The sequence below is a fragment of the Zalophus californianus genome, chromosome 16 (genome assembly GCF_009762305.2).
Source record: "Zalophus californianus isolate mZalCal1 chromosome 16, mZalCal1.pri.v2, whole genome shotgun sequence".
Taxonomy (NCBI): domain Eukaryota; kingdom Metazoa; phylum Chordata; class Mammalia; order Carnivora; family Otariidae; genus Zalophus; species Zalophus californianus.
In genome coordinates, this window is record NC_045610.1 from 38,397,517 (window position 1) to 38,409,508 (window position 11,992).

General features: G+C 49.6%; 1 protein-coding gene and 1 non-coding gene across 2 annotated transcripts; one reads left to right on the top strand and one right to left on the bottom strand.

Moving 5' to 3' along the window:
• Positions 1-1,060: 1,060 nt before the first annotated feature.
• On the bottom strand, positions 1,061-1,134 carry TRNAN-GUU. The gene has a single exon. It is a non-coding gene; the product is annotated as a tRNA-Asn (tRNA).
• An 803-nt stretch (positions 1,135-1,937) lies between these two features.
• PSMB3 (proteasome 20S subunit beta 3) lies at positions 1,938-11,199 on the top strand. Its single transcript, XM_027625736.1, has 6 exons — positions 1,938-2,090; positions 2,407-2,591; positions 5,238-5,345; positions 8,289-8,466; positions 10,063-10,157; positions 11,089-11,199. Exons 1-6 carry the CDS (start codon positions 2,088-2,090, stop codon positions 11,135-11,137), a joined length of 618 nt encoding a protein of 205 aa, XP_027481537.1. The 5' UTR covers positions 1,938-2,087; the 3' UTR covers positions 11,138-11,199.
• Positions 11,200-11,992: the final 793 nt, after the last annotated feature.

Consider the following 11,992-nt stretch of genomic DNA (forward strand, 5'->3'; position numbering starts at 1 on the left):
GCGGTGAGCCCTGGGGAAGGTTTTCAGAAGAGGCGTCCTTTGAGCCCAATCTTTAGGAGAAGCCAGATATTGAAGGGAACTGCCTGAGAGTCCTTTGCTTAGCTCCTGGTCCTCGGACGTGCCCCTGGCTGCATTAGATACAAATGCTTCCCCTGCATTCTCTGCTAGTTGTAGTATCTCATAGGGTCCTCTAGCTGAAGAATCACTGTGTCTGTCACAGACCAGAAGCTTCCAGAGGGCAGGAACCCGGGAAATCTAATCAACTATTTCTGGCACATGCCAAGAGCTACTGCGAAGGGAAGATCCCCTAGAAGATGATGATAATGGTAGGAGCGGGCAGTTCCTATAGTGATTTTTTTTTTTTACAGTCTTTACCTATGTCCTTCACTCCTCTCTCCCCAAGACAATGTTGTTTGTCGGTTTCTGTTTCTATTTCTCCATCCTCTGCCCCACTTCTCTGTGTGTACGTCTATTAAAAATAGTTTTGTTTTTGTTTTCCTTTTTCAGAATCTTCTCATATTAACTGCATCTCTTTTCCCTCCATTTTCTTGGAGTCTTCCTTCCACTCACCCTGCCCTATTTCTCTGTAGTGTCCCTTTTCCGTCTCTGTATATTATAGCTATGTTTTCCCTTTTTCACCCTTTGCTTCATCCCACAGCTTCTCCCTGCCTTTTGTCTCTCGCGCTACTTTCTTCCCTTCCAAACGTAGGATTTCGAGACTGTAACATCGATTGAGTCAGACAATGGAAAACTGTCCAACCTCCACTGTAAATTCATTCTTAATCCCACGAAAAATGCAACCTGAAACGTATTGCACAGTGAGACAAAAACCTCTGTCTTCCGTTCCTGAAATCCAACCTGGGGGTGGGGTAGGAGGTAGGCGGTGGAGGAAAGTGCTGGGGAAATTATCCCATCATTGACTGAACAACAACGAATTTTCAATTATAATGATCCTCTGATTTGCTATAGAGAAAGTATCTCTGCCATTTCAAAACGAAATTTGGCATTTTAGAGGTTGAGAGAATAACGCTTAGGTTTTCCTTTTAACAGAAAAGGATTGCGTCCCTGGGTGGGCTCGAACCACCAACCTTTCGGTTAACAGCCGAACGCGCTAACCGATTGCGCCACAGAGACTGCGACAGCTGCCAGCGTGGCGGCGAGCCGAGTCAATGGGAGGGAGCCTACGACGGGCGCAGGCATGCAACGGAAACCCGGCAGTCAGGCGAAAGAAGTCAGACTCTGGGGAGAAAGCAAAGGGTCCCGATCGAGAGAGGGGAGGAGGGGGGACCTTCATGTCTTATCCACTGGTTCTGGGAGAGGTAGTCTCCGGCTTCCTCTGGATCTCTCTTAGAGGAAGATAAGATGGGGAAACCCGAAATGTCCTTTTTTAGGGTGACCTGAGTCTTGGGGATACATGAAGTCGACCTCCTGAAAGTCCCCAAAAGCATAACAACCTTTGGTCTCCAAACCTCCCCTTTGCAGCTGAACCCCTGCCGCCCCGCAGTACACCCGCAACGCCCTCCCCTGCTCCTCCTCCTCGAAACATTAAATATGTCTGAATGCGCACCTCCTAAATACCAGGCACCGTTCTAGGCCAGTCAATGTCCAGAGCCTAGTATATAGTACCTGGCACATAAGACATGTAAGGATTCCTGGAGTGAATAAATGAAACAAGCTAACATGAGTAATACGCCCGACGCACACGTTCATAAGCAACAGCGTAGCCCTTTAGCTGGGACCGCAGCCCCTATTTCGGGCTTCGCCAGCCCACGTGCACACAGGTCCCGGCCCCGGGATTTGGCGTCTGGAGTCCGGGTCCGCCGCGATCCCGGCTCGCACCGCGGCGCCAGGCCCTTCCGCACTCACCGTGACTTTTCACTTTCCGCCGTCCCGTTCTCGGTTTTGGCTTCTCAACCAAACTCCCGTGCTGATGATTGACAGAGGGTACAGCCAATACGAAGTCAAAGTGTCCCGGAAGGGTCGGCCTTTCGGCGCGCACCGAAAAGGCAGCCAGAGTGGCTGCGCTAGTAGGGCTGTAGCCGGTTGCCTGGAATTGTGGTGGTTGGAGGTCTCGCAACACCGCCGTCATGGTGAGATGGGGAGCGAGGAGGAGGGACGCGGGGTAGGGATTGAGGAACGGGGAGGGCGGCATGGGAGGTTTGGGAAGCAGAGAGGGCCTGGTGGTCGTTTGCAGTTTGAAGGGAGGCTGACCACCGTGAGGACCAAGGGCTTGAAGGCGGCTCCCCGCCGCTGCACAGCGCTCATGTCAGAGCTGGAGTTCGGGGTGCGCAGCCGCCTCCAGAGTGGAGGACGGTGCGTACAGGAGCCTCGGGATCAGGGGCCGCGCCGGGGGCTCTGGCCGCGTTTGGCCCCTGGCGCTGAGCCCCTCCGCTCTGTCTACCGCAGTCTATTATGTCCTATAACGGAGGGGCCGTCATGGCCATGAAGGGGAAGAACTGTGTGGCCATCGCTGCCGACAGGCGCTTCGGGATCCAGGCCCAGATGGTGACCACGGACTTCCAGAAGATCTTTCCCATGGGCGATCGGCTGTACATCGGCCTGGCCGGGCTCGCCACCGATGTCCAGACTGTGTAAGTGTCCGGGGTCCCCGCCCACACGCAGGTCTCTTCTTGGGCTAGCCTGGCCTGGCGTCTTGAGTGGCCCAGGTATCAGTCACTTACCAAACAGCACCGGTGAATCAGAGACTATGCCGGACACAGTAAGCCATACAGAATTGTATCCTATACCAACTGACACCGGCATTTACTCAGTGCCAGACTCTGCGCAGAGCGCCTTACATGTATGGACTTACTTAATCCTCTTAACTACGTTACCAAGTTGCTGTCCCATTATGCAGATGAGGAAACTGAGAGCCTTAGAGTTTCTTGCCCAATGTGCAAGCTTACAAATGTCATCCAGGATCCCAATGCAGGTCTCTCTCAGGCTTGTGCTCAGTCCCTGAATAAATCCAGTTTTAGTTGGGAAACGCTATACAGAAAGATAACTAACCCATGATGAGCTGGTGCACATGAGCTGCTAGATTTGTCATCTAGTGGACAGAGGCTCTGTGATTTGAGAGGAGGGGGGAATCTGGGAGATGACATAGGTAGCCTTTGTGCTGGTCCAGGTATGAGGGTTATTGTCCAGATGGGTGGTAGTGGTGGGAAAGGGGAGGAAGGCATTTCTAAGAGTTGTTGCTGACCAGCCTTAGTGGCTACTTGGATATTGTGAGACTACATTTAGAGTCATTCGTTGAGGGTGAGTTTGTGTCTTTTTTATCTGTTACTGGTATCTAGATCAGTAGGTGGCATGTAGGTAATCCAGAAATGTTTTAAAGATGATTTCTGTTTTGAGCATGTTGCCTGAAATATAGAAATTGGGAGGGCTAGTTTTAGGGGAAAGGTGATAGCTGATTTTGACACTACTTTTGAAGGGACAAGGCAAGCCACGGAGAAACATCTTTCAAGCAGTTGGGATCTTGAAATTATCTAACTCAGGGCTGGCGAGGCACTGGTGATCTTTTAAACCTATGGGAACAGATTTTGGAGAGACAGACTCTGGAGAGGAGAAAAATGAGCTGCTGTTTGAGAGCTGAACTGAATATTTAGCAGTGGGGGGAAGTAGAGAGGCCAGAGGGAAAAAATCAGGGTAGGGTTTTAAGAAGGAAGATGTCACAGGTCCTGCAGGAAGCTGGTGGCCCAACAAACAGCAGTTCCTGGACTTAGTTCTTAGAAGACCAAGAGAATAGTTCACTAATGTGAGTGAAAGCTTGTCAGAGAATTTTCTCTCTCATTTCCCTCGAAGCTCCCTCAGTCTCAAGAACGCATGACTTGGAAATTCTTCCTAGATCTAAGCCAGCCACATCCTGGTAGAATCAAGGTGACAGCTTTGAGTTCCCGTCCCTGTAAAGGTCCCCATCAGCCTTCCTCTCCCCAGTCATGGCCAGTGTCCTCTCACCATTTCCTTTTCTTCAGGAGGCTTTTTCACCAAGTTTGTATGTTTGGGGGCAGTAATAGCTAATTTCGCTAGGCCTCAGTTTCCTCCCCATCAGAGGAAACTCAGGTTGTATCTGAGGCTTTGTTTTGTGTCCTTTGATCACTGCTTTGCTTCTGGCAGCTCTGGCATTGGTCTGCCCCCTGCAGGGGCCTGTCCTGGGCTCTGAGCTGTGGCACTGGAGGAAGTGTGTGGCCTTTTTGCTTCAGCATCTTCCAGACCATTAGTACAGCTGCCGCTGCTTTTTTTTTTTTTTTTAAGATTTTATTTATTTAACAGAGAGACACAGCAGGAGGGGGAACACAAGCTGGGGGAGCTGGAGAGGGAGAAGCAGGCTTCCCGCCGAGCAGAGAGCCTGATGCGGGGCTCGATCCCAGGACCCTGAGATCATGACCCGAGCCGAAGGCAGCCGCCCAATGACTAAGCCACCCAGGCGCCCCTGGCTGCTGCTTCTTAACACAGAGAAGACTTTGTAGTTTTCCAAGCACCTGATCGTCCCCCCATACATTGTCTCACCGCTCTGTGATTTGTTGTGTCCCCATTGTATGGATGGAAAAATTAAGTGGGAGGATGAAGGCTTAGGTCAGCTCTTGCAGTCCATTGCTCTTTCTTTTCTTTCCTTCTTTTTCTTTTTTTTTTTTCCCACTGCTCTTTCTGCTGTCCGCTCCCGTCACTGTGTGTGCAGGTGGACTCCTGTGAGCAGTGTAGAGGAGCTGTGCGTTTTATATAAATTGTTCCTCAAGAAAGAGAGGCAAAATCCATTTTTTTTTTAAGATTTTATTTATTTATTTGGCAGAGAGAGAGACAGCGAGAGAGGGAACACAAGCAGGGGGAGTGGGAGAGGGAGAAGCAGGCCCCCCCCCACGGAGCAGGGAGCCGATGCGGGGCTCGATCCCAGGACCCCGGGATCATGACCTGAGCCGAAGGCACACGCCTAACGACTGAACCACCCAGGCGCCCCGCAGAATCCACTTCTTAGTTCCCCTTTCCTCACCTCAAAAAAAAAAAAGTGTGGGAAAAGCAGTGTTAGCAGAGTGGCATGTTTACAGGTGGTAAGTGTCAGACCGTCTGAAACATGGACATGAGGCTGGACTTCCGTGAGAAAATCACTGGGAGGGGAATGGAGCAGTTTTGGCAGGAGTGGGGATTTTGTGTCTTCCTCCATACCTCCTGACCTCTGCAGAGTGGACACCAGGGGACATTCAGTAGTGACTTGCTACCTCACTTTTCTTTTCCTATCACAGTGCCCAGCGCCTCAAGTTCCGGCTGAACCTGTATGAGCTGAAGGAAGGTCGGCAGATCAAGCCCTACACCCTCATGAGCATGGTGGCCAACCTCTTGTATGAGAAACGGTGAGTGGAAGTGTAGCCTGGGACCCGGGGCATGCAGAGACCGTTGGCCAAGTAGGTACGTAGTATGCAGGGATGCCCAGGAAGATTCCTCCTCCTTCTCCCATTGCTTATTTGCAGGGTGATAATCTTACTTTTTGGGTCTGTTTTCTGTGGGTCTGACAACCAAATAGGAAAGAAAAGGGTTACTTGAGAAGAAGGCAGGGAATGCAAATAGCAGACAAATGTGCCTCCAGGCAACAGAATTAACCCCTCCAAAGAGTGCCTGGTGAGTCTCCCAGCCAGGAGCCACCTGTACTCCAGAGCTACTTCTGTCGGCACTAGATTCTCAGGACCTAGGAATTGGGTATCTGAATTTTTGTCCGTTTTCTTTTTCTTTTTTTTTTTTTTTTAAGATTTTAGTTATTTATTTGAGAGAGAGAATGAGAGAGAGAGAGAGAGAGAGAGCGCGCACATGAGAGGGGGGAGGGGCAGAGGGAGAAGCAGACTCCCCACTGAGCAGGGAGCCCGATGTGGGACTCGATCCCAGGACTCCAGGATCATGACCTGAGCCGAAGGCAGTCACTTAACCAACTGAGCCACCCAGGCGCCCCTTGTCTGTTTTCTTTGAAGACTTCATGACGAGGAAAGCAGAGGCCTAGCTGCGGAATCCAGTACAGAAGCTGGGATCGAAGGAGAGCCCCACAGGGACTTTTCCACTTAGTTCTGGGCTAAACTGGGTGGCAGACAAGTGGAGTTCTTTTTTTCCTTTTTTTCTTTTTAAACTTTTTATTTTGAAATAATTTCAAACTTTGTGGAAAAGTTACAGATATACTCTTTAGCTTTCAAATCTAAGTCTTTGCCATTTCCATTACCTGGAGCAATACCGTTGCCTTTTTAGTCTCACAATCTAAAATCCATAAAAGGATTGCCTTTTTCTAGGTGGATATTAATATCCTCAGATGTGAACTGTCTGCATGTGTGGTAACCATGTTTATCAAAATCCCGAACTGAGAAAGGCCTAAATGATTTTTTAAACTGATTTATAGAGGGGGGGAGCATGTCTTATACATTTGTGAAAATTAACTCATCTTTAGGTATTTGTGTAATGGCTCATGTTTTGGTTTTAAGTAAACTCTACACCCAACATGGGGCATGAGCTCACAAGTTGGGTGCAGAGATTACTTTAAATAAATAAATAAACTTAAAAAAAAAAACAACAACAGAATCGCATGCTCTACTGACTAAGCCAGCACCCCACCGTGTTTATTAAAAATAAGAAAAATACAGAACGGGGTGCCTGGGTGGCTCAGTCAGTTAAACGTCTGCCTTTGGTTCAGGTCATGATCCCAGGGTCCTGGGATCAATCCCCGCGTCGGGCTCCCTGCTCGGCTAGGAGTCTGCTTCTCCCCCTCCTTCCCACTCATGTTCTATCTCTGTCTCTCTCAAATAAATAAATAAAATATTTTAAGAAAAGAAAAGAAAAATACAGAACATTGAGGCTGACCTGGAAAATTCTAGGTTCTTAGCTTTCTCTACAAGCCCAATTGAAGTCAATGATTTTCCAGCAGAATAGGCTAATGCTGTGATTTGCAAACTTGAGCAATGTACAGAGCCTTTTTATTTTTATTTTGTATTTTTTTAAAGATTTTTATTTATTATTTGAGAGAGAGAGAACGAGCAGGGAGAGGGACAGAGGAAGAGGCAGAAGCAGGCTCCCCCTGAGCAGGGAGTCCAACATGGGGCTCAATCCCAAGACCCTGGGATAGTGACCTGAGCAGAAGGCAGACGCTTAACCAACTGAGCCACTCGGTGCCCTTGTACAGAGCCTTTTTAAAGGAAAAAACTTCTCATGAATCCCAGAGAATCCATCCAGGTACCTCTCTTTGTGAAACACTGCTGGTACAAGTTAAGAACCTTCAGTGGGACCTTGGCATCAGTGTGACTGGATATACAAATGCAGACCCCGAACTGTGGTGTTGTATTTAGTTTTAAGGTTGTTACCCAGATAATCTAGAGTATTCTTGAAGATATTGAGAAGAAAATACAAAATTTAAAAAAAATTTTTTTAAAGATTTTATTTATTTACTTGACAGAGAGAGACACAGAGAGAGAGGGAACACAAGCAGGGGGAGAGGGAGAAGCAGGCTTCTTGCAGAGCAGGGAGCCCGATGCAGGGCTCAATCCCAGGACCCTGGGATCATGACCTGAGCCGAAGGCAGACGCTTAACGACTGAGCCACCCAGGCCGCCCCTTTTCAGTATTTTTCTTATAAACTGCTTCAAAGCTGTTTTCAAAAGGAGTCGAGGTATAGATAGATGTATGAATAGAGAATTGAATGGTGGTAGGACTTTGGTTAGGATAGGGAAGATTAGAAGAAATCAGAATTCCCAAAAAAAGGAAGTGGAAGAGAAGGTCAGGGTGAGGAGGATAGGAGGCAAGTGTCAGGGAAAAGAAGTCGTCTTCGAACGAACCAGGAGAGATGATGGACTCTGAAAAACAAACTGAGGGTTCTAGAGGGGAGGAGGGTAGGGGGGTGGGTTAGCCTGGTGATGGGTATTAAAGAGGGCACATTCTGCACAGAGCACTGGGTGTTATGAACAAACAATGAATCATGGAACGCTACACCAAAACAAATGATGTAATATATGGTGATTAACATAACAATAAAAAATAAAAAAAAAAAGAAGAAGTCTTCGAGCATTGTCAGATGCCAGGAGGTGGCGGAGGGTGAACCAAAGCTGGCTCATTTGGTAGAGCATGTGACTCTTAATCCTGGGATCGTTGAGGTTGAGCCCTATGTTGGGCGTAGGGTTTAAAGAAAAGCTGGCCTTGGGGAAGTGGGTCTCCCCAAATAGGCCCTCTGTGCTCCTCCCCGGGTCGGAGCCAGGGCCTTGTCTGAGTAGGCCTGAGCAGGAAAGTGGATGTTCTTGAGCTGTGGTTTCTTTCTGCTCCTGACCTGCACAGGTTTGGCCCCTACTACACAGAGCCCGTCATCGCCGGGTTGGACCCGAAGACCTTTAAGCCCTTCATTTGCTCTCTAGACCTCATCGGCTGCCCCATGGTGACTGACGACTTTGTGGTCAGTGGCACCTGCTCAGAACAGATGTACGGGATGTGTGAGTCCCTCTGGGAGCCCAACATGGTGAGTCGGCGGCACGGGGTGGGACTGGGCTCGGAGGTGTCCACCCCTCGGCCATCAGGGAAAAATGTGTTTACGTGGTGTGTGATGAGGAGAGTGAGGAGATGCAGGTAGGAGAGAAAGCCCAGCTGCTGGGCCTTGGGAGGGTGTCCGGAAACTCCATCTGCCAGGCCTTGGTGCAGGCAGATGTCACTGCTGGTTAGTAGAGGAAGTTCAGAGCTTGAACTCTCCTTCACTTTCCCTTCCATACCCTGCTTCCTTTTGAGGAGCTGAGGGGGCTTCCCACGTCCAGGGAACCAGCCCTCACCCACTTTCTGTTAGGAGACCCCAGTCAGATATTTGCTGCAACAACATAGTTCTCACCTTGGATTTACGGGGTTCTCGCATCCACTCATTGAACAAACATTGAACAAGGTGTAGACTTAGAAGCGGCTCCACAGGATGGGCTCTGAGGCCAGGGTTGTCTGGCTTGGAAACCTGGATCCACCTGTCACCTAGTTCTGTTCTTAGGTCAGTCATCTTACCTTTTTGTGCCTCCACTGGCCCACCTGGAAGATGAGGATAATGACGTGGCCCACCTTAGGAGGGGCAGTGTGAGGAAGACACGTGAAGACTGGAACGGTGCCTGGCCGTGGGGGCTGCCCGTTCTGTCATCTCTGCCGGGCCCTGGGAAACCAGGCAGTCTGTCTTCACGGGCTTACTGCGGTCTGATGAAGCAAGACAGACGCCCGAATGCACGCTAAAATGCGTCTGTCAGGAAGTGGGGAAACGAAAGGGCCTGGCTGGCAGGAAAACAGCCTGTGGGCAGGTCGCAGAGGCCCCAGGTGTGTTCAGTGATGAGAGAGCTCGCGTGGCTGCCGGAGCATGCGCGGAGCGTGGGGCGAGATGGTGGTGGAGAGCAAGAGTGGGCCGAGACGTCAAAGGCCTCGAGTGCCGTGCCAGGGAGCTTGAACTTTTCCTTAGTACCTTGTGTCAGAGGCAGTCAGGGTCCAGAGCCCGCAGGTCGATGCCATAGGCTTATTGTGGTCACCTGTAGGAGGAGCAAAGATAGTTGCCGGTGGCGGTGGGGGGAGAGGTGCAGCAGCTAGAGTCTAGAGGATTTGGTCGCTTCAAACAGTAGTGAGGGAGGTGGAGATAATGTGGATGTCTGAGTTTTCTAGCTAAGCCGACGAAGATGGAGGATGGAGGAGGAACAGTTTTGCGGGGAGGGAGTGGGTTCATGGTTGGACAGGTAAGTTTTGAGGCACCTGTGTGACACCCAGGAGAGCCCATAGACAACTCATAAAGCACCTGGAAGTCAAATGGATTCACCTCATTTTACAGAAGAGGGATTGAGCTTAATAAAGGGACATATAACTTGCCCAGGGTCACTGCTGGTTAGCGGAGGAAGTAGGGCTTAAATTCTCCTTCACTTTCCCTTCCATACCCTGCTTCCTTTTGAGGAGCTGAGGGGACTTCCCACATCCTGGGAACCAGCCCTCACTTTAGGCACGGGGATAGCCAGAGGTGGGGACCTTGAGCCTAGGAAAAAGAGAGTTAAGGGGTCAAACCAAGTTAGGGTCCAAGGCTCTGGGTCTGAGGCTTCCGCTGTGTTGGCAGGATCCAGAACACCTATTTGAAACCATCTCGCAAGCCATGCTGAATGCCGTGGATCGGGATGCAGTGTCAGGCATGGGAGTCATTGTCCATATCATGTGAGTATGAGTTGGGAAAAGCCGAGAAGCTTTGCAGACACGTACCTTTCCCCTCCTGGACAAACACCTCCTTTTCCCATCCCCCTGAGCAGGTGCGAGGGAGGAAGGGCACTTGTGGCAGGCTTGGGATAGCAGAAATCCAACCTGGTTCCCCTGGCCTTGGTCAGGTGAGGCTCCGTGACTCTGAGTCCGCCCCCCCCGCCCCCCTGCCGCTGCTCACAGTGGACATTGCTCTCTTAAGTATCCCCAAAGTCTCAGAGGTCTGTGTGGGGATGAGCCACAGCAGAGCTACTGCAGATTCAGAATTCCAGGCAACTCCCTTCTCTCCCAGCTCCTGCTTCTGGATGACATTCTGAGCCCCAACAGGGTGACACTCTGAGCTCTGGGAACAGATTTTCCAATCCCAGCCAGTTCCCTACCTGCTACCCCCCATTTCCCCTTACTTTTCTGGAGCTGTCACCAGGAACCTGATTGGATGAAGTAGATGTACTCTCAACAGCTTTCCTTGGGTACATCCCAAAATAAGCATTTGGACCCTTTTTTTTTTTACGGGAGAGCTTAATTATCATGAAAAACAGACTGGGGCTGATACAGAGAATTGACCACTCGGGTCTTTTATGTTCTTGGGATGAAACACAATACTCCTCCTTCCTGACTTGGTTCTCTGTGCCGGGGTGGGGTGGGGGGCGCTCCTGCCCTTCTCTGGAGGGCTGCCCAGTCAAGCCCTGAATCACCTGGACTCTTGGTGGGTCCAGCTTTGGAGATTCTTCACTAGTCTCCCTGTTCCGCCTTTCTCCCTTTCCTCATCCCAGGCTGAGCAGACAAGCTGTTAATGTAAAACAAGCAAAACAGTTAAACCTAGAGTTGGCAGCATAGCTTTGTTCTGCATTCTAGAATGGTGTAGATGTTTTGTGACTTTCTCCCCCTGCAGTGAGAAGGACAAAATCACCACCAGGACACTGAAGGCCCGCATGGACTAACCCTCTCTTCCCAGAGCCTACCTTTTTTTTTTTTTTTTTTTAAATAAATAGTTTTTCTTTCACTTCTGCTTTTTCGTCTTTGGGTCTTTTACCAGAGATCTTTGTCCCCAGCTTGGTAGTTACAAAGAGCTCCTCTGGGTATAGCTCAGCCCTTGGGTTTTCTTCTTGACTTAGAGCATCCTCTACTGGTGCACCAGTGGGGTAACATCTACAGATGACTCGCTGAGGGCCTGCTGTGTGCTAAGCCTGGCACAAAGTGCTTTACACATTCTAAAATTTAATCATCATGGTGACTTAAGGCAGTTAATTTGCTCAAGGCCACTTTAATAAGTGGTGGAGCAACGATGGAAACCCATTTTCCATTTGACCCCAAAGTCTAGAATCCTTTTCACTCAGTTCTGCTGGAAAACTCTTAAATCTTTCATTGTTTCAGGTAGAAATTGGGCCAAGTAGCCACAAGTAATACCCTTGTGGTTCAGCATTTCTTAACCTTGGCTGCACATTAGTCACACAGATACTTTGATTCCATCCCTCAAGATTCTGACTTAACTGGCTTTTAAAGGCCTAGGTACCTGTCTTTCCTAAAAGCTTCCCAAATGATTCCAGCTTGCAACCTGTGGCCGTGGTTCCCTAACTTGAGCCTCCATCAGAATCACCTGGAGGGCCTGTTAAAACCGTTTCTGATTCGGATCTGCAGAGGGACCTGGGAATTTATTTCTGACTCCCAGCTGCTGCTGATACAGCTGGTCGAGGACCACACTGGGAGAACCCCTAGATTTTAAGCTGAGAGTCTACATGGAGAACATGAGATACGCGAGGTGACCACGTAGCTAGTTAAGGGAGAGCAGGGACAGG